The sequence below is a fragment of the Pinus tabuliformis genome, chromosome 9 (genome assembly GCF_031772625.1).
Source record: "Pinus tabuliformis cultivar Carrire ecotype Pingquan chromosome 9, CPIR1, whole genome shotgun sequence".
NCBI classification, from domain to species: Eukaryota; Viridiplantae; Streptophyta; class Pinopsida; order Pinales; family Pinaceae; genus Pinus; species Pinus tabuliformis.
In genome coordinates this window covers 1640054659-1640077331 of record NC_142307.1, presented here as the reverse complement: position 1 = coordinate 1640077331, position 22673 = coordinate 1640054659, and the positions used below count along the sequence as shown (strand labels likewise).

Here is a 22673-nt window from a genome sequence, read left to right as displayed (position 1 = left end):
ATATATGAGCGCGAAATATTGGAAGTCCCATTGGACTCTAATTCATGGTATTACGACATACGCTTTTATCTAACATGGGGGTCATGTCCTGAACACATGGACGCATCACGAAGAAGAGTGCTTAGATTAAAATCTAATTAGTATCACTTGGCCAATGACACATTATACAGGAAAAATTATGGTGGAGTTTGGTTGAGGTGTTTGGAAAAGGATGGCGCTGATCATGTCTTGAAAGAAATGCACGATGGCCCAGCAGGTGGTCACTATGGCGGAGAGACCACTGCTCACAAAATATTAAGAGCTAGGTATTATTGGCCCACAGTGTTTAGAGACTCGCATGCCTACGCTCGAAAGTGCAAGGTATGTCAAATTGCTGTAGGGCGAGAAATAAAACCAGCCGTTCTCCTCAAGCCTGTTATGATTTATCGCCCATTCCAGCAATGGGGCCTAGATGTCATAGGTGAGATCACTCTGAACTCTTCACAGCAGCATAAGTATATACTCACGGCAACCGACTACTTCACCAAATGGATCGAAGCCATCCCGCTTCAGAAGGTTAACGAAGACAAGGTAATATCTTTTATTGAGAAATTAATTATCAACAGGTTTGGCATCCCTGACGCTCTCATATTTGATAATGCTTCTTATTTTTTATCCCTAAAATTGTCTGAATTTGTTATCGATAAATCAATTCGCATAAGATATGCATCAAACTATTACACCCAGGGAAATGGAGTTGCAGAGTCCTCAAATAAAAACCTCATCCGCATAATCCGTAAATCTGTCGCCGACAACCAAAGGAATTGGCACAACGCTCTAACAAATGCCCTTTGGGCCGATAGAGTCACCCCAAAAGTAGCATTAGGGAATTCCCCATACTTCCTCGTCTATGGATAGGAAGCGATTTTACCTCCCAATGTTACCCTTCCCTCTTTACAACTCTCCCAAGCCTCGAGAGGGACCCCTTCAGCCTTACTTCAAAAAAGAATCAACCAACTGGTGAGGTTGGAGGAATTGAGAGAAAATGCTAGAAATAAGTTCAGGAATCACCAAATGATTGTGAAGAGATGGTTTGATTGCCATCAGGCGGGAAATAAAGATTATCAAGTCGGAGAGCTAGTCTTGAAATGGGACAAGCTGAGTGAGCCGAAGGGTAAGCACACGAAATTCCAACATTTATGGCTGGGCCCGTTCCAAGTTGAGGAAAAAATTGGTCAGGGAACCTACAGATTAAAAACTTTACAGGGAGAAACCGAAAAACTCCCTGTTAATGGCCAACATCTTAAGAAATATTTCCAGTAGCCACCACATGGTGGTTACCTCCTGAGTAGGTTAGGATTTATTTTATTTTTGCTGTTAGCGTAGTTATATTTTTCGTTTTTTTCTTGTTTTTGTTTTTATGCAAAGTCTATCTTCCTTTTGTTTTTGAACTTTAGTCCTTTTCAGCCATTTGATTTCAGTCTTTCAGTTTCGTTTTCACCTTTTGCAACTTTCTTCGATTGCCCTCATTCATTACCTTCAACATTTTTGCTTCCCTCATTAACCTGCTGATGAGTCTACAGATCCTAAATTCATTATTACCTTGCAAATCAAGCGAACCTTCAATGAGCCTATGAGAACTGGAAAATCAGCGGTAAAATTCGAATCGAAGTCACTCATTGGCATCTGTTGGGATCTAGGTAGGCTCTGTTGATAACCTGGACACCCAAAGCATGTAGGGACATCTTTATAAAACGAAAAATGTGTAACCACGGTTGGACTAGCATGGCGGAATGCTGCATTTTTAAAATCCCCATCCAGACCTAACCTATACTTGCCTATAAGGTTTGCAGTTATTCTCCATTGGTTCTGCCCACCACACTAAAATCTCCAATATTTGTCATCTACAAGTAAACCTCCTTTCATGGGCTAAGCTCGCTGTCGTATATCCTGTGGCAAATTTAATTGTGCTCTAGTCCTTGTGCCCGAAACTGGAAGGACTTATTTAAAAAAAATAAAATGAAATGTCGAGTCCTTGTGCCAATCTGGAAGGACAAGTTGTTTGGGAAGTTGGTTGGAGTAGGGACTGTTGCTGGACTCAGAGTATCGGTTGACACAGCAAGCCCAACCTCGCCTAAGCAGTTTAGAAATATGGCATGATCCATGACTGTGCCCCATTCGATCATACGAAAGTATAGCACTAATTTTTTTTTTTACATAAAGTGCAGATAAACATATCTACATATATTCATCAAGCTTGATGCACGATAAAGAGCTGAGGTACACACCTAAACAGGTATTGACAAACCAGTGATGGCCCCAAAAGGATTTTGAAAGCAGAAAACAGGTAAAGGAGGGTCAATAAATCCCATAATACGACCATTGGAGAATGCCTGTCAAAACCCTATCAGTAAGTAGAAGCTATTTGTCTTTATCCCGCCTAAAGCAATTAATGCTGAAGTGAAACCCATGCCTGTCCGTCTAGACAGTTTGCATTTCGAGTTTATCTTAACACCCTGATGTTCTACGGATCAAAGTTTATTTGGTAATAGAGATAACTGGTTCGCCCAGCGGTTCACCATTTTGTTGTGGCCACAACCACCACCCTATCAATTCTTGTTGTTTTCAAAACCTGTTTCTATTGGTGATATAACTTTGAATTAGCTCTCATTTGGCTTTTGAATCACTTGAATCAGACCAAAAACAAAGGAGTTTTTGTTGTTCCCTAAAGGGAACAACACCTTTTTAGAGTGTTTTTTTTGTTGTTCCCTCCAGGGAACAACACTTTTAGAGTTTGTTGTGGCCACAACCACCACCCTATTAAAACCTGCTCTAAGGGCAAATTTGAATGGGTCCCTTGAGAAGTTTGATCTTTTGTCTCTCTGAATGATAATCGTAGTTGTCAGATGGAATTATGTCCTCAAAGTTGAATGGTTCAATGGTTTATTAATTATGGTTGCAATCCGTTTTTAATCATCAGTCCCCAAAAAATCATCGCGCCCTCTTGAGATTTAGAGCCGGAAGGACTCATATAACCCCCAGTTGCAGAGTCTGTCTCTTTATGAAAGTTTTTATGAAGGTAAGGTTTGTTTTAGGCGTTTCTGTCATATCTCTCATAATCATAGCTAATGCTAATCATTCATGCAGGCAAGGACCAAGAGAAGAAAAGCAAGGTCGGCGAGCTGATGCATAAGCATCATGAAGGGCTGCAACGAAAGATGCAAAGGGATCGTGAGGTGGTAATAAAATTCGAGAAAGTAACGTAGCCTTTGAATGATCATCGTAGGAACAACATGCCTAGTCCACATGATACCTCTACCAGCTGGATTTTCGTTGCCATGTGTCGTGGCTTTGGGATAGAATGGGGTAGGATGTCCTAAAATTCTGAGAAGACAGGAAGCAGAACAGATGTTGGTATAAGAGTTCTTATGTTGCTCTAGGGACTCTAGATGACACCTCTGCACCACCGATGTCGATATTGCAAAGACATACTCTGCAAGAAAGGGATATGTAACCGCCACAGTGCATAATGGAGGCACACTCTATGTTAAGTGGAGGCACTCCTAACAACGCAGATCCATCACGCTGTTGTTACCTCCATATACGCCTTAAATCATGCCAGATGTTTGATGATGAGCGCAATGTCTTCATTTTCCTTCAGGAAATAATAAGGAATAACATTTAGTCAATACAGGTGCGAAGAGATGGCTTACAGTCATTCTTCTTTCCGTTGACATCCATTCATTTCCTCCAGGAAATAAAACGCTCTAGCGAATGTGGCCTCGACGTGTTAGCGGTTTCATTGACTGTTCTATGTTTGTATATTTTAATTTGTGTATTGAAAAGAACAGGAAGGTGAAAAGTCATGGAAGACCGAGGGTTAGTTATCTTGCTGCATAAGTATTACCTCTGGATATGGGTAAAGGACTTTTTTTGGCAGAAGAGGGGTCGATTTTATTATGCTAATAAAGAAGACTGTTTCGGTCAAGAAGAAGCCTTTTTTCAGATTCATTTTCCTTTTTCTTTTATGTTTGGAATCAGGGTGTTGTGACTGGCATGAGGATATATATGTTTTGTTTTTGTGCACAGTGATAACAGACAGCTTATGACTAGTCTTGGTTATTTGAATATAATTCGTTATCATGGTTAACTCATGAGCAGTCTCCGATTCGAAGCTACATTAAACATCAGTTGCAAGTTTTATTTGTAGAAACAAGAATGTGTATTCTTGTATGAATAATTAGATTGCAATTAAGCTTAAATATAGCCTTGTTCATCGGTGAACTCAGTAATTGATTCATTTGGACTTGGAATCTATATATGATGTTTAATCTCTTTTATTATGCTCCTGCGATATATATTAGAATAGTTAGGACTAGCATAAGTGGGTAGAATCAGTGTAGATAGGACTCGATACATATAGTTTAGCTGTTTCTTTTGTTGATTTAATGGAAGTCTTCTTCTATGGAGCAATCTTTCAACACCTATAATAGTTTACGGGATCCTTTGAAACCCGTTGGAACTAGCCATTCCAAACGAAAGCAGATCTAATCAGGGTCTGCGATCGGGTTGGTTCCCCTTTGTTGGCATAGCGGAAATTCGTTGTTTCAATAGGTATCAGAGCTACAGTGAACAAGTAGGCAACTGAAGGATCATCTTGTGAACAAAAAGAAGAGTTTGTTTGAAGTAGGATTTTTGCAGCTACAAGAAAGGCCGAAGTTGCAGGTTTGAATTCCAGAGGATCGAGTTGCTAGAAGAGCATACATATTCTGTTTTGACTTCGTTGATCTTGAAAAGATATATCTCGCTCAAAGGAGGAATTTGTACCAGATCTAGGGTTTCTACAATAGTTGCAGGATCAAAGGTGCAGATCTAAATTGTAGGGTTGAAACTAAGGATCGAAAGTGTAGCTGATGCAGGATTGGATCTTGTTGATCAAACCTACTTAGAAGATATCATTTTAAGACATCATTAAAGTCTCTTTGAAGATCTTGAAAGCCTCAAGATAGTTGGAGACATCATCAAAGAAGGGAATATTCTTGATTAACAAGTATCATATTGTTGCTCTATGTCTGAATCTAAAGGTCTTATGGGTTCTTTCTACAAGGAAAGCAATAAGCTCGTTGGCTCAGCAAATTACCTAGCATGGAAGAAAAGGATAGACTTGGCACTTACATAACATGAAGTAATGGAATATGTCCTCAGTGAAGTTACTGAACCTAGCAAAGACAAGACTCAAGGACTAGCAAAATACAGGAAAGGAGAGGTAAGGGCACAAATCATTGTCGAATCTATTAAGGATCATCTAGTTCCCTTTGTTGCTAATTTGAAAACTTCTAAGGCTATATATGACAAGCTAGTGAAATTGTACTCTATAAGTACATCAGGACAAAATATGTCTTTGAAGAATAAGCTATATAAAATGAAGAAGTCAAAGGATGAGGACATGGCCTCTTTTCTAATGAAGATATCTCAAATAAGAGATCGATTGTAGGGGCTTGAGGAGACAATTTCGGATTCTGAAATGACCATATGTGTATTGAATCCTTTGCCACCAGAATGGAACAACTTTGCAACGAGTATCTACTCTAAGAAATATTCAACTCCTTTTGATGAGTTGTGGGCTCAATGTGTCCTGGAAGAGACTAGGATTAAGGCAAAAGATGATATCGAATCTAATGAGCAATCTCAAACCTTCATTGCAAGAACCAAAACGCTGAAGAAGGGAAATTATAGAAAGTCCAAGAAGAAGCAAGACATGTCCAAGGTGCAATGCTTTGGATACAATGAATTTGTACACTTTAATAGGGACTGTCCAAACAAGCAGAACAATAAAAGAAAGGAAAGAAGCGAAGCTCACACAACTGAGGAAATAGGAGAACTTGAGAAGAAGCCGAAGAAAGAAGATGTCAAAGATCTTTACTATTGAAGAAGGCATCCTCCCTGTTAGGTTCTTTAGGAAGATGGTCTTTCTTTTAGAATATCATGCATTGTTGTTTGCTCGAGGAAAATCTTGGTTTTGTAAATGCATAACATCATAGGTAGAAGCATGTGATAGTAGCATATTTAGAATTCTACTTGTTTGAGTTACTTTGTAGGAGTAATCTAGTCCTTTGAAGATGGAGATGGTTGGACCATTTTTGCATATTAGTGTTCATCCAAGCATTCTAACATAATGTTAGATGTAGTCATTTTTCTAAGGTGGATCATTATGATCCTGGAAGAACCATCATTTTTAGAAGGTTCTTGGAAAAATCATTTTGACAAGGATAAGTATACATTCCATATAGTATGGAAACAATACTCTTAGGGGATGAAGGAATGCAATTGGTCAAGTTGCAGGCTCTTTATAGGACATATAACTAGATGATGGAATAAAAGCATAGGAATGCATTGAAAGGTAACTCTTGGATAAGATTCATATGTACAAAATTTTGGAATGTGCTTAATGTGATTATGTGATGGATAAAGAATTAAGGATTTCTCTAGATTATGTAGAATAATGATTAACATCCTGTATAGTCTCTGGAATAAAATTGTAACTTGGTAATCAAGTTAGATCCTTGGGCACTCTGATGCATGAAGGTCCGTGTGGAGATGGACCATGAGGATGTTGATGCCTTGATGAGAAAGCCATCACAATGGTATGCCTAATATGGATATTTTTGGTTGGTTATCTAGTTAACATATTGTTTTTGCTACTTGGAAGGATGTTGTAGGAATACATAATGACAGTTGTGGCGAGTTCAATTGTATGGATAAAGATATGGTCCTGGCAATTATGAAGACAAGATGTTTCCATCTTGGGATTAAGAGTAGTAGTACGAGAAGATAACCTGTAGGTCATGTTCGTACAACAACTAGGAAATCACTTTCACGAGGATCCAATCAACTGCTTATATAAGATGGGAGCCACCAACTCACCCTCAAAAGTACTTATCTTCCTCAAGTTGATGATCATAGGTGTAGACATTGACGTGCAATCCTCCATCTTGAATCTCCTTAGAATTTCAACTACATACTTGCCCTACCGTAGGAAGATCTCTCTTGACCGCTGCCACACCTCTTAGTAGAGATCGAAGGAACCTCTCGCTCCTCCTCTCGATCAAAAGACTATGTCCTTGTTGCTGGTGCTGCTTGTCTCTCCTTAGCCTTCAAAGCCTCTCGCTCTTGATCCTTTGCTGTTGCTAAATTTGTCCCATGCGACCTCCTAAAGGTCGTAACCTCCTTAGATCTAACATCCTTCCTGACTACTATCTTCCTTTGTCTTCCTGTAGGCCTTTGAAGTCTGACTGTACCCAACAAAAATGTCCCTCTGATGATGGCTCTAAGTCCTCTTCTCTGAAGGAATGTGGACATACACTGGACTACTGCAGATGCAAAGATGAGTCACCTTCGGTTCACTCTTGTAAAAGCTTCCTCAAGAGTCATGTCCTCTATTACCCTGTGAAAACTCCCATTCTGCAAGTATACAACCATATTACATGCCTTCGCCCAAGATCCTAATCATGGATCATGGCATTGGCTGCTTCGACTATACTCTTGTTCTTCCTCTCTGCCACTCCATCATGCCATGGCTTTTAGGCATTGTCATTTCTTTTCTTATGCTTGCTTCCCTACAAAACTCCTTAAACTCGTTGGAGGTATACTCACTCCCATTGTTTTATCTGAAGACTTTGATCTTCTTCTTGGTGTGGTTCTCCACAAGAGCTTTGAACTCTTGAAACTGATTGAAGACCTCATCCTTAGTCTTCTGGACGTAAATCCATGTCCTTCTGGAATAGTCATCTATGAATGTCACAAAATAACTGCTCCCTGAGATAGACTCCATTGACATAAGACCACAGATGTCGGAATGCACCAAATCCAATACACCCTTGGATTTGGTCTCACTGCTAGGAAACGCTGCCTTGTCGTGCTTGCCAATCACACATCCCTTACACACACCATCATGTTCTATACATAACGCTGTAAAACTAATGACTATATCCTGTAATAGTGGTAGAGCCTTGTAGTGTAGATGTCCCATCCTCTTGTGCCAAATCTCACTCTGGTTGTCACTGCTATGTACTAGGGCTTTCATTGGCTGTCCTCTCAACAAATACAAGTTATTCTCCTTGTTGCCTATCACTTGCCTAAGAGTAGGATCGACCCCTTTTGGCCTGACATTGAGCTCACCTCCCGTGAAACTGACCTCAAGTGCTTTGTCCTCCATGGTCGAAACTGAGAGTAAATTCTTCTCCAACCCAGGTACATACATCACCTCCTTCACCTCCAGAAGACTCCCTGAGTCTAGTTGGAACTGTATGCTGCTAATTCCTTCCAATGCATACCTGGTGTTGTCACCAAGCTCTGCATGTAGATCTTTTTTCTCCTTGGCCATATGGGTGAAGATACCACAAGATCTCATGTGGCGAGATGCTTCACTGTCAACAAACCATGCCCCTCTTGTAATGGTGCTAGAAAGATAGGATACTAGAGAAAATTCCTTCTCGAATTTACTAGCAAACTCGTTCATATGTGAAGATGCGACTGTCGTTGTCTTCCCCTACCCTTTCTTCTTGTTTTGACATTGTCTGGGATAATGACCAAACTTGTGATATGCAAAGCACTTGAATTTGCTCATGTCTTTCTTCCCTTGTGGAGATACTCCTCCACTCTAGTTTTTCTTGGGTTTACTCTTGCCCTTCTTTGCTTGCCTAGCAAGAGCAAGGTTCTCCTCATCTCCACCCTTGCGTTGTGTTGAGAAATGTAACTGGTTTCGGTCTTCATGATTGTATTTGGGTCATGATGTAATGTATTTATCAAAAGAAGGAAAAAGAAAAATTATTTATAAGCATGGGTTTCATGCTTTATTTATTTTGTTTCTAGGTCAAAGCACCCATTGTGTGCTTCTAGGGTTTATGTCATGAGTCATTGTCCTTGTCATCATGTAATAGTCCCTTATTGGGCATTTTGTGTCAAAGAAGAAAATTTATTTTTATGTAAATTGGTCTCATATGCATCCTCCATCAAGTTTGGTTGCCCTCCATTCAAGTCGGCATCATAAAGGGAATTCGGCCACATAGGAAGCTATATGTACAAGTGCAACTCAACCTCATTTGATCATTTATCAAGCAAGTTTTGATCTGTAGTTGCAAGAGGAAGAAAGAAGTGCGAAATACCTAGAAGAAAAGGAGAATCATGGTGAAGAAGAAGGAAACTTTGTCTAGCAAAAAGGAAGCCAAAATTCTCTCATTTTGGTCACAAGTGCGAGTTTTTGGATTGTAGTAAGGGGCTGAAATTGTAGGTTTGCAGTTAGGCTGAAATTCTGATGCAGTGTTGAAGAAGCTGATTGGAAGGAATATTTTGGGAGGTTGACTTGGTGGATTGGAGGAGGTCTTTGTCTTGGTTGTCTCATTTGATTCTGTTCTAAAGGAAGAGGATAATTTTTGGGTTTTCCCCTAGGAGAGGGTTTTTGCCCTGGCTGAGAGGGCTATATCTTGTGTCCTTGTTGTTTTGATCTTCATGCATTTATGTTTTGGTAGTTGCTGTATGATAAGAAGATAAAAGAAAAAATAAAAGAAGTTAATAAGATTGCTAATAAATCACAAGTAATTATCAAGGTAAGAAAATCTTTTTGCCTTTATGATTTTCTAACATGGTATCAGAGCTAAGGTGAAGAAGAAGGAAAAAGGCAGCTTGAAGATCAATAACCCTCATCGTCTTAAGGAAGGATTCAAGAGAAGTTTTCAAGGTCGATCATAAGAAGAAGTGAAGTCTTAAGAGAAAGAAACTATTAAGAATTCTTACAAGAAGGATATCTAGACCCCTTCATAAGAGTAACATTGACAAGTTTATCTATGGCCTCATCAATGAAATCTAAGAACAAACTTCAAGGAGCCTCTAATTTTAGAGCATGGAAAACAAGGATGGACCTCATCCTTGCAAAGAATAAGGTATTGGATTTAGTACAAGGAAAAGTCAAGGAACCTACAGATGATGCTGGAAAGGAAAAGTACAAAGAAACTGACATTATTGCCATGAACCTAATTGTGGATGGAGTTAAAGACAACTTGATTCCCTACATATCCACACTAGATTCTTCAATAAAAATGTATGATGCTCTCTCCAAGTTATTTACAATCAAGAATATTGGAAAAGTGGCAAGTCTAAAGAATGAACTTCAAACAATCAAAATGACAAAAGATGATATAGTATCTTCCTATTTTGTAAGAATTTCCCATATAAGAGATGAACTACAAGCAATTGATGAAATAGTCTCTGAAAAGGAACTTGTGATTGCTGCCCTTCTAGGACTACCAAAGTCTTGGAATGCCTTTGCAGCTGGAATTAGTAGTTGGAAGAATTCTCCATCCTTCGAAGAAATGTGGTCTACCTGTATACAAGAAGAAGCTCGTCTTTCCATAATAGGAGGTAAGCAAGAATATGAAGAAAATACCTCAAATGCCTACTTTGCTCATTTCAAGAAGAAAGGAGGAAATAAGAAGTTTAAAGAGTCAAAGAAAAATCATGGGAAGATTGATCTCTCTAAAATAGAATGCTATCATTGTCACAAGATGGGACATTATAAGAATCAATGCCTCGATAATCCTAAGAACAAGAAGAGAGAAAGGGACCAAGCTACAATTTCTACTGATGATAATCCTCCAAAGAAGTCTAAAACTGAGGATTCTGAAGTCAAAGACTTATTCTATTAAGTCTCATATATCCTTTACTTATAGTATAGGTTATTGTTTTAGTTCTTGTAGAGTTTCTCTTATGTTTGACTCTAGGATCAATCTTTCTTTTTGGTTTCTAGGGTTTATAGATTTAATATGTTTCATTAGAATGTTCTTGAGTTGTTTTGATGAATTAAAGGAATCCCTCACAAGACTAGATTGATGTAAGATCAAGAGGGAGCTTCCTCCCCTTTTCACAAAAGATAAGTATCCTGTTCTTTATTTCCTATATATGTCTAGCTTCATTTTTGCTTGTTTATAATTCTCTCTTGTGTTTTCCTTGGAAGGAAAGTTTGCAGGTATACTCTAAGGAATACTTGCAATATCGATCATGGCTAGATTCAGAGCAAGACTTCAAAAGTAGAAAGAAGCTTTGTTGTAGAGGGAGCCCCTCAATAGGAAACCCTACAAGGTCTGTAAAAAGGAACAACTCAAGGTATGTGTAAGATTACAAGACTTATAGTAGGTCTTCATCATATAAGAAGGATCGATCATTTTATCTTTAAATGCTCTATATTACTAACTCTCTCATATCTAGAATTGGCTATAGAATCATAAAGATTCTATATTATTAGGGTGATTGATCTCTAAATCTACCCTTGTCATACTATCTTTTGCTATTTGTTCATTTTGATAAAACCCTAGCCTTTTTATTTTTAGGGCTCACGATAAAACCCTAGCTTTTAGGGTTTGATGACAATATTTAGGGTTTATGACAAAACCCTTATAATAGTTAATGTAAGATCCTAGGAATGAAATCCTAGGTATATATGTTTCTGTATGGTTGAAACCTTAACTTGGTCTAGTTGTTGTATATCTAATGTTTAATATTAAAGTTTTGATGATGGTATCTAGGGTTTGTGACAAAACCCTAGCAAAGGTTATTGTAAGAGTCTAGGGCATGAAAATGTAACCCTAGTTAATTGCTAACTAGGTCTATGATTTGAATATTTAAGTTTTGACAACCCTAGATGCCCTTTTTGTGATAATATGCTAACCCTATGTTGATAAATTTTATTTCATGCTCTTGTACATATACATTTGTGTGCTTGGTTATACTTGTTGAGATTTGCAAGCACATAGTTTGCAAGAGATTATAAAGTTGTAAGCTTGCCTCGTGTTTGATGATGACCTTGTAATAAGCATGATGGAAAGAGGGAGCTGTAAGAACCCCGATGACATACTTTGATAATTGAAAGATGACCTTGTTGCCATATGAAGATAAGAGGAATGAAGTTTTGGAAGGTCAAAGTTCTCTGATGATATGATGATGTAAAAGAAAGAGCCTGTGAAGCTGAAAAGTTGTTGATGAACTTATCTCCCTAAGTTGAGAGGGAGCTTCAATGAAGGAAAGTGTATATCCTCCATAGTTGAGAGGGAGGACATGATGTGTCAGCCATATGTATAATAAGGAAAGAATGAGATCGGAAAATAGCTAAGGCACCGCTGATGGTTGGTATTGATGTATCGTGAATAAGATTCGGTTGTTTTAAGAAGTACTCTAAAGCATTAAGGAATTAAGTAATATCACATCTATGGGTTTAACTTAATTCATTATTGTGAGATTACTTCATACTGAATGTCACATTTGAGAAGTACTCTAAAGCATTAATATCCTCCTAAATAATCATCCTTTTTCCTCGCTTTGCTTCCATATCCTAAGTTAGTCTTGCATTTAATAATCAACCTCCAAGCATAAGCTTGGTTGAAAGAAAGATAGGAATACCTTTGTGTCTTCTTGTGAGGAGTCTAGTCTTTTTAGTGTCTAAAATGACGACTTTATAGTCGTTACAGCCACAACCTCTGCAGTGCCGGAGGCATCAGGTACGTTAGATTTCAAGGAGAGGGATCGTTAATCACATCCTTATGTGCTTCAATTTGACTTCTCTCTGCCATTCGCTATAAAGTTTAGGCTCAATACAGAAAAAGATAAAAGGACATACTTAGAATAGGCATTTAAGTAAAATCAATCAAGATTCCTGCATTTCACTTAAATCATAGGAATTGCATTTTCATATAGGATAGTACTCATCAAAGTAGTAGTTGTCCATCCTGTACTTGGTCTCAAAATTTGTAAAGCAAGAGTATTGAACTCCATAAGGCACTGGTTTCAAATCTTATAAATCTAATCGAATCCTTAACATCTTGCTAAATCTAAACAAGTACTTGGTCACTCAACTGTGTCTCCCTGATTAGTTGGTTTCCAACTAGTCCTTCTTCATCTCATTTCCATAGGGTCTAGCCCCCATAGTTTGTTGTTGGGAGACAACTTAAACGAAGAGGTTGGGGATCAGGGTGACAACCCCAGACTTGAGTCGTTGTCACGGTGCCTATACATTTTGAGCGACAACATTGGTCACTTGGCTATTACACTTGCCCTGAAGTCTTTCCCACTCCATAACCATCATTGTCACACACACCTATGGCTTGATGGGCTAACTTGGGACATGTCACTCCCCTTGGGGGTCGCAAACACCTAATAGGGTTTTGACCTAGTCATCCCCAACATAAGTGAGATAACTTGTTTATAGATCCTGATCTAGTTAAACATTTGAAGGTGAGTTTTGTGTGAAGTATTCGTATGCCACTAACATTAAATATGGTTCACTATGATGCTCTAATGGTTTTATGTTCCTGATAAAGTTGAACTCACTTGATCTTGAGAGGTTTTGTTTAGGTGGTACCATATATGCAACAAAGATCCCTTGAGCAATAAGTTCATTCTCTCCAACACCTTCCAGTGGATTCTTTGCCCCTTTCTAAGAGTAGACCTAAATTTGTGGCCCCAACATTGGCCCTCCATAGATGAGCATTGGGCCTTGAGCAGATTCCACATGATGCTACATCGCTTGATGAGCCTCCAGATGTTGAAATGCTAAACCCAAAGGCTTGGGCATTGGACTATTTGGAGACGTGCCCAGTTGGATGCAGGATGCTCCTGGGTTGGCCTTAACCTTGTTTGATGGACAATACCTTGTTTTGGAGCCCAGATGAGGATGGTTATCACTGAGATGACTTGGGAGGGATAGCACATCTCTCTTTGATGCAAATGCTTGCCCTTAGGGGTGTTATGCCACTCCAACATGCTTGAAAAGGGTGACATAAGGCCTCTCTTGGTTGATGTCACGGTGGAGGAGGCACCATTTGGAGATGTATGCATGCACTTGGGGACTTTCTTGGAGTGAGGAGCACTCTTGGACCCTTGTCTCAGTTCCTTGATGCCATATTCTCTATTTTGGAGGATGACATCATGGTGGAACCAGGGACTACTTTTCTCCCACACATGTGGTTATTTTCCGCATTTTGTTATGTTTTGGAGCTATTTCATGGTTGGCTTGTGAACTTTGACCTAATTGAACACTTAAGCAATCTTTTAGGGGTTTTGCTTGTACAATTAGTGAAACAAGGCTTGGTAACCCTGATATATATAGAGGGGAGTCTTATTCATTTTTCATCATCATTCAACATTGGATTTCTCTCTCTTTGGAAGTGCACACTTGCTCTTTGTCTCTTTTCTACGTGGCCACAATGTGATTTGATGGTGCTAATGTAATTACTCTTGGGGAAGGATTTTTGCTTGAAGTTGGTTTCTTGCGATTGATTGAAGATATTCTTGTGGAATTTTTGTAAGTTTATTGCTTGTCTTCTACATTTTGCATGCTATATTGTGTAAATTAGGGTTTCTACATGTGCCATTGTTAGAATTGCTATATTTATCTTGTAATATTGATTCCTTATAACACGTAAGATTGTTTTCCTTGAATCCTTCTAGAGAGATCCAAGTTATGCATCTCTTGGACTTAAAATCTCCTTATTAAGGGAGTCATTAGGTTTTCTAAGAAGAGGCTTTAGCCCTCTCACCCTCTTCATTAAGGCCATTTCCATTGAATTTGCTCCAGGTAACTCCATTTCTAATTTAGATCAAGGCACTAGTCTAGGTGTTGGTGATCAATTTCTCTAATTTAACTATCTTCTATCGCTTCTCTCAAAACTTCTAGATATCTAGGGTTAGGGTTAGGGTTTTTTAAAATATTGCTAGAAAGTAATTGTATTTGATGTGTTATTTCCCTCGATGTAGGAATTGCATTAAATAGCTGATAACAAGAAAAATATAACATTAATTGCATTGTAAAATCCTATTTCTCGGTATTATGTCATCATTATATTACTATTTTATGCATGTTTCAACCATAAAAACTCCATTGCAAACCCTAAACCTTGCATATCTAATTGATTATCTTGATCCTTTATTGATTTATCATCATAAAGCTATTTCTTCTAGCTGTTATATGACATTGCATGCCCTATCATTGAAAACCTATCAAACTCTAACTTATAACGACCCTCTAATTTGCTTAAGTGGTTTAGACTCTAGGGACAGAGTGTTTGTAGTTTGGTAAAGACTATCTTAGCCCTCCAGGCTCCACCAATACCTTATCCCAATCATTAGACATCATCCATCACCTTGAACCCTTCTTATTGAATATCCTAATGCGATCTGTATACAGGGAAACTTTCCTTGTGGTTCAATTACCACTAAATAACTAGAGAAAGGCTGCTGAGGTGATAGTGCTGTTTGGTCTCTTGTTGCCATGAGGCCTAGATGAAGGTTACTTGGGAGCGGGAGCAAGGAGCGACATTTTTAAAAGCTCCCGGGCTCATAGCGAATCAGGAGCAAATTTTTATATAATATGTACTTTTATATATTTTGATGCATATATGTCAACATATAAAAAACATAAAAACATGGATTAAACCATATAACATCAATCATCTATAAGTTATAATCCTCATCAACCACATCCACAAGTTACAAGTTCTCATTTATATAGCATGTAAGGGTGCACATAACCAAATAGCATAGAGTGCAATCCATCTCTGAACCGAAAATACATCAACAAATAGGCTTTAGATGGCCTCTGGCATCCAAAAAAATCATGCTACAACAAATACCTACATATCATCAAAATTATTGCCTATCTTGGGATCTTTGTCATTAATATCACCCTCTAAGCAAATAACATAAGATAGAGAAAATGTAGCATGTCAAGTGAAGATTTTGTTTGAGTGCTGGGTATATTTCTAGTAGGATCTCATGATAGAGGAGTTCGACAACCAATGTCACTAACATCAAGGTACATAGAGGGCTTGGCGCTCTTGATTAAATATGAGTCCCATACCCTAGTACATGACAAAATCCAAAGGAAACTTTACAATCCCCCAATCTTGAAATCTTAAAAAACTGATATGTTTGCTGGATTTGAGTGAGATCCAAAATTCTGCTTTCTCCATATGAAATCCAATGAGGTCGGAAGCACTCTCAAGCATCCTGAGCCATTTCATGGTAATGTTACAAATTTAAGTAAAAGGCTTTCATTTTCATCCTTTTACTTTAAGAATTTAACATTACCATGAATTACATATCAGTACTAGGGATATAAGCTTGAATATTAGGCTGCCCTACTAAAAAACTCTTGTTTCTTTGAAAAAAAATGCATTTGGAAGATCTTTGTGACAACAAATTTGTGAAAAAACCAGGGAGCGGATTTTTTTTGCCGGAGCGCGCTCCCAGGTTGCTCCCGATTCACTCTCACTTGGAGCGCACTTTGGGAGCGATTCGGGGGGGGGGGAGCTGCTCCCCCGCAACTCTGGCCTGGACGTGCCTAGTGAGGCTTTGCACTATAGGCCTGTTAGATTTTGCAATAACAGGCCATTTTCCCAGGAAAGGAGCCCTTGTATGCTGAGATATGATTGTAATGAACAAAAGATTTGAAGGGCGCAAATATTGTGTGTTATTGCGAAATTGGTTTCATTTGCTGATGCTAGTTATTTTATTTACCAGTTAAATATCCTAGTAGTGTATTTTATCCAGTAAGCTGTAATTTAAATTAAATAACAGCAAGAAAATTACTAGGAAATAATTTGCCAGCTTACCGGGGTTTGGAAATTTAACACTCCAGAGTTACCAGGTGCAAATGTCTATCAATCTTATGAAAATTCAAAATTGCAATCGGAAACCTCATACAATATGAGGTGTAACGCCAAGTATAATAGAACAGTTCAGTCTCGATTGCTGCATAGATATGCAAGACACCAATGATAATTGCTACTTCATATAATGTGAAGAATATTATACAACCAATTTCCCGTTATATTCAATTACAGTTGCTATGGGCTTGTATCTGTCTTTTTTGTATGATATAAATATTGTTTTAGAGTGTATGTGCTATGTATTTTCTCTTTGTGATAATTTCATACAGTTTGCACAGAGTTAACATGTGCGATATTGCAGGTGGTTTTAGCTGCCAATGATTTACCATCCATTAACGATGTTACTTATTCTGAATTGGTGGAAATTGTCTCAAAAGTAAGATTTGATTATATTTTCTCAAGAAGAATTTCACTTGCATATTCATACTGCTATTGTATTTCTCTAAAATTATTGACAATAATATATGCTTTTGTGTTTAATGTTGAGAGTTGTGTCTTATTCCAGGTGAAAGAGATGAAAGATGGGAGGGAATACATTCTGGGAGTAGACGCAAAGAACCTTCTTATTGTAAATTCTGGAAATGATTTACCGGTAATGATTTCTAAGTCAGCTATTGAAATAGGTTGTATGATTCATATATATTTGAATTGGCTAACGTTACTATGTAATAATTGCTGCAAAGATTAGCTCAATCTTACAATTTTTTTTATGAAAGATTTTCCAATGTTAAGAAGTGGGCACCCTTCTTAAGATGGATTAGATTTTAAGAAGGGAAATTCATATTAGAGCTAGAAAAAATATTCAAAATAAGGATTAAGCAGCTACAAAATTGAGCAATTACTGAGTAGCGCATCAAGTGAAAGAATCTACCAGTGGAAGAGGTGACATGGTAAGATGAGTTTTCATTCAAAATCATCCACAACTAATCAAGTCTTGAGGACAACACTTGTTGGAAATACTGAGAGGAGGGGGAGGGGTGAATCAGTGTTTTGTAAATTTCAACAATTTAAGTATCAAAATGATTAACCAATAACATCACATCAAATGGACACAAGATATATGTGTGTGTGTTTATACTATATTTATATTACAAAGGAATCTACAACTTCCAGTTTACCAGCTACAATTGGAAGGGCTACAACCCCAAGATTTAGCAGCTCCCACTAGAAGGAGGCGACAACCTCCTGAACGAAGCTACAACTTCCTTCCCTAGCACCACCCTGCCACCCTAGGGAATAAAAAATAAAATAAATCTTCTTGGGCTGCTGTACTAGGGACAATGCCCCAATTACAACATCCAAATACTACAACAGTAAACTTTCTAAACTTTCGATCTGCCCCTTGTCATGCCAAAGTGTAATCTGTAGATAGTTCAACAATAAATTACATATCTTAGATCATCAAGACACAGGTGCTCTTACCCCAGCTAGCTTCAAGATTTCTTCTACTTCAGAATAACATAAATCTGCTACAAATCACTGTTGAAAATACACAACACTGCTTCAAGATGTTATCCAAGTAACTTCAAGCCTGATCCAAAAAGCTCTCCAAATACTGTTCCAAAGATGTTAGACTCCAAGCTTCTGTGGTTGTTATTTGGTGTAGTATGACCCGGATTATCCACAGTATTATATTCATCGTGTCGACGTTTCAAACCCCAAAGGGGGTCCATCATCAGGACCAAAAAATGGTAGATTATGAATGATTGTTCTTTGAGAGAAGAATCCTCCGACCAGTGTATATATAAACCTATTTAATCCTAAATATGCTTCAAACACTGCTTCAAGGTCAGCTCAGGTCTGCTCCAACACTTCAAAGTTCAAGCAGTTGCTCTAAAGGGTCTTGAAAGTCTGCTACAAAATGTCTTCAAGTTCTGTTATAAAAGGCTGCTCCAAGAATCCTCAATAATGCTCCAAAAGAACTGCTCTAAAACACTTCCAAGAATGCCTTCAAGTCTGTTCAAAGATCACTTCAATTTTGCTTCATGAATTCTTCAAATTTTGGTCATAAGAACCCTGTAAACAGAGATCAAGAAGGGCTTGAGGTCTGTCACAAAAGAGGTTGAGCTGTAAGGCAGAAATTGTCTTTTTACAGGGCTGAAAGTTCTCAGGAGGGTCTGAATGTCCACAGAATTTCGTCCACAGAAAGGGGCTGAATTGCAGGTCTGTAACTGTTCACATTAGGCCAAAATTCACTCATCGACAAGTCACTTGCCTCAGGCCGAATTTTGCTCTACCACAGGCCGAATTTCATTCTTGTTGCAGGCCGATTTAGGCTGAGATTTAGGTTGCAAAAAATGGCTTTATCTTTTTCAAGGATGCCCAAGACTTGTTCCAAAAACCTGATCAGAAAGTTTACCAAAAAAATATTAACCAGAGATAGAACCAGACACCAAAATCCTTGCTTCTCCAACTCATCTTAGAGTTCATGAGCTATGAACCTATCTTCCTTAGGCTGAATTGCCTCAGCTAATTCTTTGGCTTATGCTTGGATGAGTGGAGGTCAAATGAGGTTAAATCATTCCTTATTTATACTTCTTGTGCTACTCCAAACAGGGCCAACTTATGAATGGACATGACTGTTCTTGGAGCTGACCCGAACTCTCATCAGGCCGACTTTATACAAGGTGACCTTAGAACACTTAAAAATCAAATGTTGCCCTTTTTATAATCTCCTTCCAATGCAGATCTGAACCAATGAATTTAGGCTTCCTATTTTATGAATCTTGACCTTTCTTTTAGGACGGCAATGAATGTTAAGGCCAAAAACCCTTGGGGCAAATGTGCTGGTGTGAAACCCATTGATTGGAGCATCAAGCTTTAAAAATTAATCTCTCCAACCAGGAGGACCCACAAAATGTGCCACCTGTCAAACGAAATGGTATGACAAGGGCTATCACTCCAGGAGGTCCTTGTAACCAAGTTCACTGAAATGTGCACGCAAATCATCAAACAAGTACTAGCCCATTCACCCTTTGACATCAATGACAAATTCTTCCAACAGATTAGCTGTGGATGATTTTGCATGAAAACTCATCTTCCCATGTCACCTCTTCCACTGGTAGATTCTTTTACTTGATGAGCTACTCAGTAATTCATCAATTTTGTAGCGGCTTAATCCTGATTTTGAATACTGTTTCTAGTTCTAATATGAGTTTCCCTTCATTAATATTTATTAAAAAAGTTTGAATTGTTGTCTTATTGCTGATTACCTTCTATAACACGATTATCCTATAATCATTTACACCTATAACACCCAAAACTAGAGCCCCTCACCTTTCACATGTAACTATTACTAATTATAATATTTTTCAACGATCAACTTTAACCTATATCCCCTAAATAGCAATTTCTAATTTTTATAACGTCTTATTATTACAACCCATAATCCCTTATATCTCTCTCTCCTAACCCCTCTCACATGTAGTCCATAACGGTTTTATCCCCTAACCCTTTGACATATATACCTCAACGAATAATCCCTATAACTAATATAGCTAACAATTGGTAATCCTTGTAACCCTTAACTATTTTCCTCTAATATATAATCATCAACAGCTTAGTAATCCCTATAATCATCAACTGATTGGTAATCCCTATACTAATCAACAGCTTAGTTCTTTAGAGGTCCCTTGTAAAAGTTTTTAATATATATTTTCTTTTGCATACAATTATTGGGTTTAGATTAAGATATTCTCTCACCTGTTAGTCGAATTTGAATTAGATCATCTACGGCACGTCCTGTTGAAACATGTAGCTGTCAAATTTTGAAAAAAAGGGAAATATAGCATAGAATTCAGCTGCATTGTGCTAATAAAACTTTTGAAATATGATACGAATATCTACAGGTTATCATTGTGCTAATAAAACTTTTGAAATATGATGTGAATATCTACAGGTTATTGATCTTTCATATGTATCGCCTGAGCTTGCATATTTATCAAATGACGCAGATCTGGTTGTTTTGGAGGGTATGGTAAGTGTTATTATTTTGCAAAGTCTTTTGGATTCTGTTAAAGGACTTCAAATGTTGAAGTCACAACAAATAATGAAATGCTTGTATTGGATCTAGGGTCGTGCGATTGAGACCAATCTCTATGGGCAGTTCAAATGTGATTCACTTAAACTCGGAATGGTAACCTGTCTACTATGTCATGATCCTATATGTTCCTGTTTCTCATTTCTTGCTTTGCTTATTACTTATTTAATGTTTTTCTTTCAGCATTTCTTGTCTCTGGTTTATTAACTTTTACAGACAAATAAAACAATTTTTTCTTTTTATAATTTCCCACCAATCTTATAGGACGGTAACTTTGTTGTTAAGCAGTGAGCAGTGACCTTCATTTCTTTTAGATTATTCTTGGACACGCTGAAGGAAAACTGTCATATTAGTAAATAGTAAATTGTAATCATTCTTATAGATATGAGGCCCTTGATTATTCAGTTAAATAATGCTGTACATGCAGAAGACATTCTTCTACATAACAGAAGTGTTACCTTCTTGAACAGGTTAAACATCCTGAAGTTGCTGAGTTTCTAGGGGGACGTCTTTACGATTGCGTAATTAAATACACAGAAGTTATTCCATAGAAAAATATAATTGTGAAGTTGGTATGTATCTGGTGTGTTATCGAACTAATGATCCGAAGGACTTCTCATTGTAAAGGTTGGTGCAACGAATTGATTTTCTTCTCTTTGTAATGCACTTGTCTCATTATTTTATTCAGTTATCTTCTCTTATTTATTATTAGCAATAGTCCTTACTTAATTGGATTACAAAACATTATCCTAGATTATGAAATAGTATCATCCAATGCAACCATTATATCATGGTTGGCATGATTTCTCAGAAAGTAGCACTCGTAGTAGACACTGCTGTGGAGCATGTTTCAAGAAAGTCGTAGAACAGCATTACTTTCAGACATCATTCAGAATTTAACTGCTATATTTTGAATATGATATGCAGGGGTTTCTTCGTGAAAATTAGTGTGCTTTCCAGCTCAAAATAGAGTGTAAAGCTGTTAATCTAAGAGATTTTCCAGAGAGATTGTCTTGGGGTTCCTGTAGCTGCCAATTTTCTATCTACTTCTCAAGGATTTAGACTTGAAATGGTCGAAGCCAATAAAATGTCATGATTGTGAAATAGTACATTAATATATTTCTTGAAACTTCAGTAATGCAGAGTCTACATAGCTCTGTTTTTGCCTTTGCCTCTGATACATTTATGTAAAATTGCAATTCTAGGATTCGTGTTTAGGCATTCCAAATGAAAAATTTATTTGTATTCTTCTCGGTATTATATCTATTGGTTTTAGGTTTATAGCTGCATCATTGAATATAAATTTTCATCTGGCAATGTTTGAAAGTGATAATCCTCTATTCCAATGCCATTTATTTACTGGGAAGAGTGCTAAGTGTAGAGTTAACTTTTTGGTTCAGGATTCATTTCATTATTTACCCTTTGTCTATTGTAATGCTCTTTTGATTGTTGGCTGGTTAACAATGTCATCTTGCAGAGGCTGTTTATCGTCCTTTAAAATCTGGAAGAGTGTGTTGAATGCTTTTCATGAATATCATATCACTATTCTACCCAAATACCATTGATACCATCCTCTGTGTTGTCCATTACTATCTGTATGTCTGGTTGAATCATTATTCTGGGACCATACAAAGCTCAAGTTATTGCAAATTTGCAAGAGTTCTCTCCTCTTTCGTAACATACATTTCAAATAAAAATTAGTATTGCACATTTTTCCTTGCAACAAAAAATGCATGTGGACGCTATTTAAAAGTTATAAATTGTTTATATATATTTTGAAGTGGCTAATATATATTGATTGAAAGACCGCCACAACCTAGTGGCCAGCAACTTGATACTTGCATTGCCCGTCAAAACATGCATAGCACATTATATAAACTCGAAAACTATGTAATAGAGATTGCCTAAACATTTTATCAATAATATTAACTTGACATGGATAC

At 37.6% G+C, this 22673-nt stretch overlaps 1 protein-coding gene across 1 annotated transcript in view; it reads left to right on the top strand.

The window, feature by feature from the left end:
• LOC149155125 (damage-control phosphatase At2g17340-like) overlaps positions 1-22011 on the top strand; it is a 313880-nt gene extending 291869 nt beyond the window's left edge. The window contains exons 8-13 of the mRNA XM_089445031.1: positions 16993-17067; positions 17197-17283; positions 20590-20667; positions 20764-20826; positions 21201-21357; positions 21658-22011. Coding sequence (XP_089301157.1) covers positions 16993-17067; positions 17197-17283; positions 20590-20667; positions 20764-20826; positions 21201-21281 — 384 coding nt within the window. The 3' untranslated portion in view covers positions 21282-21357; positions 21658-22011. The remainder of the gene's footprint in view (positions 1-16992; positions 17068-17196; positions 17284-20589; positions 20668-20763; positions 20827-21200; positions 21358-21657) is intronic.
• Positions 22012-22673: the final 662 nt, after the last annotated feature.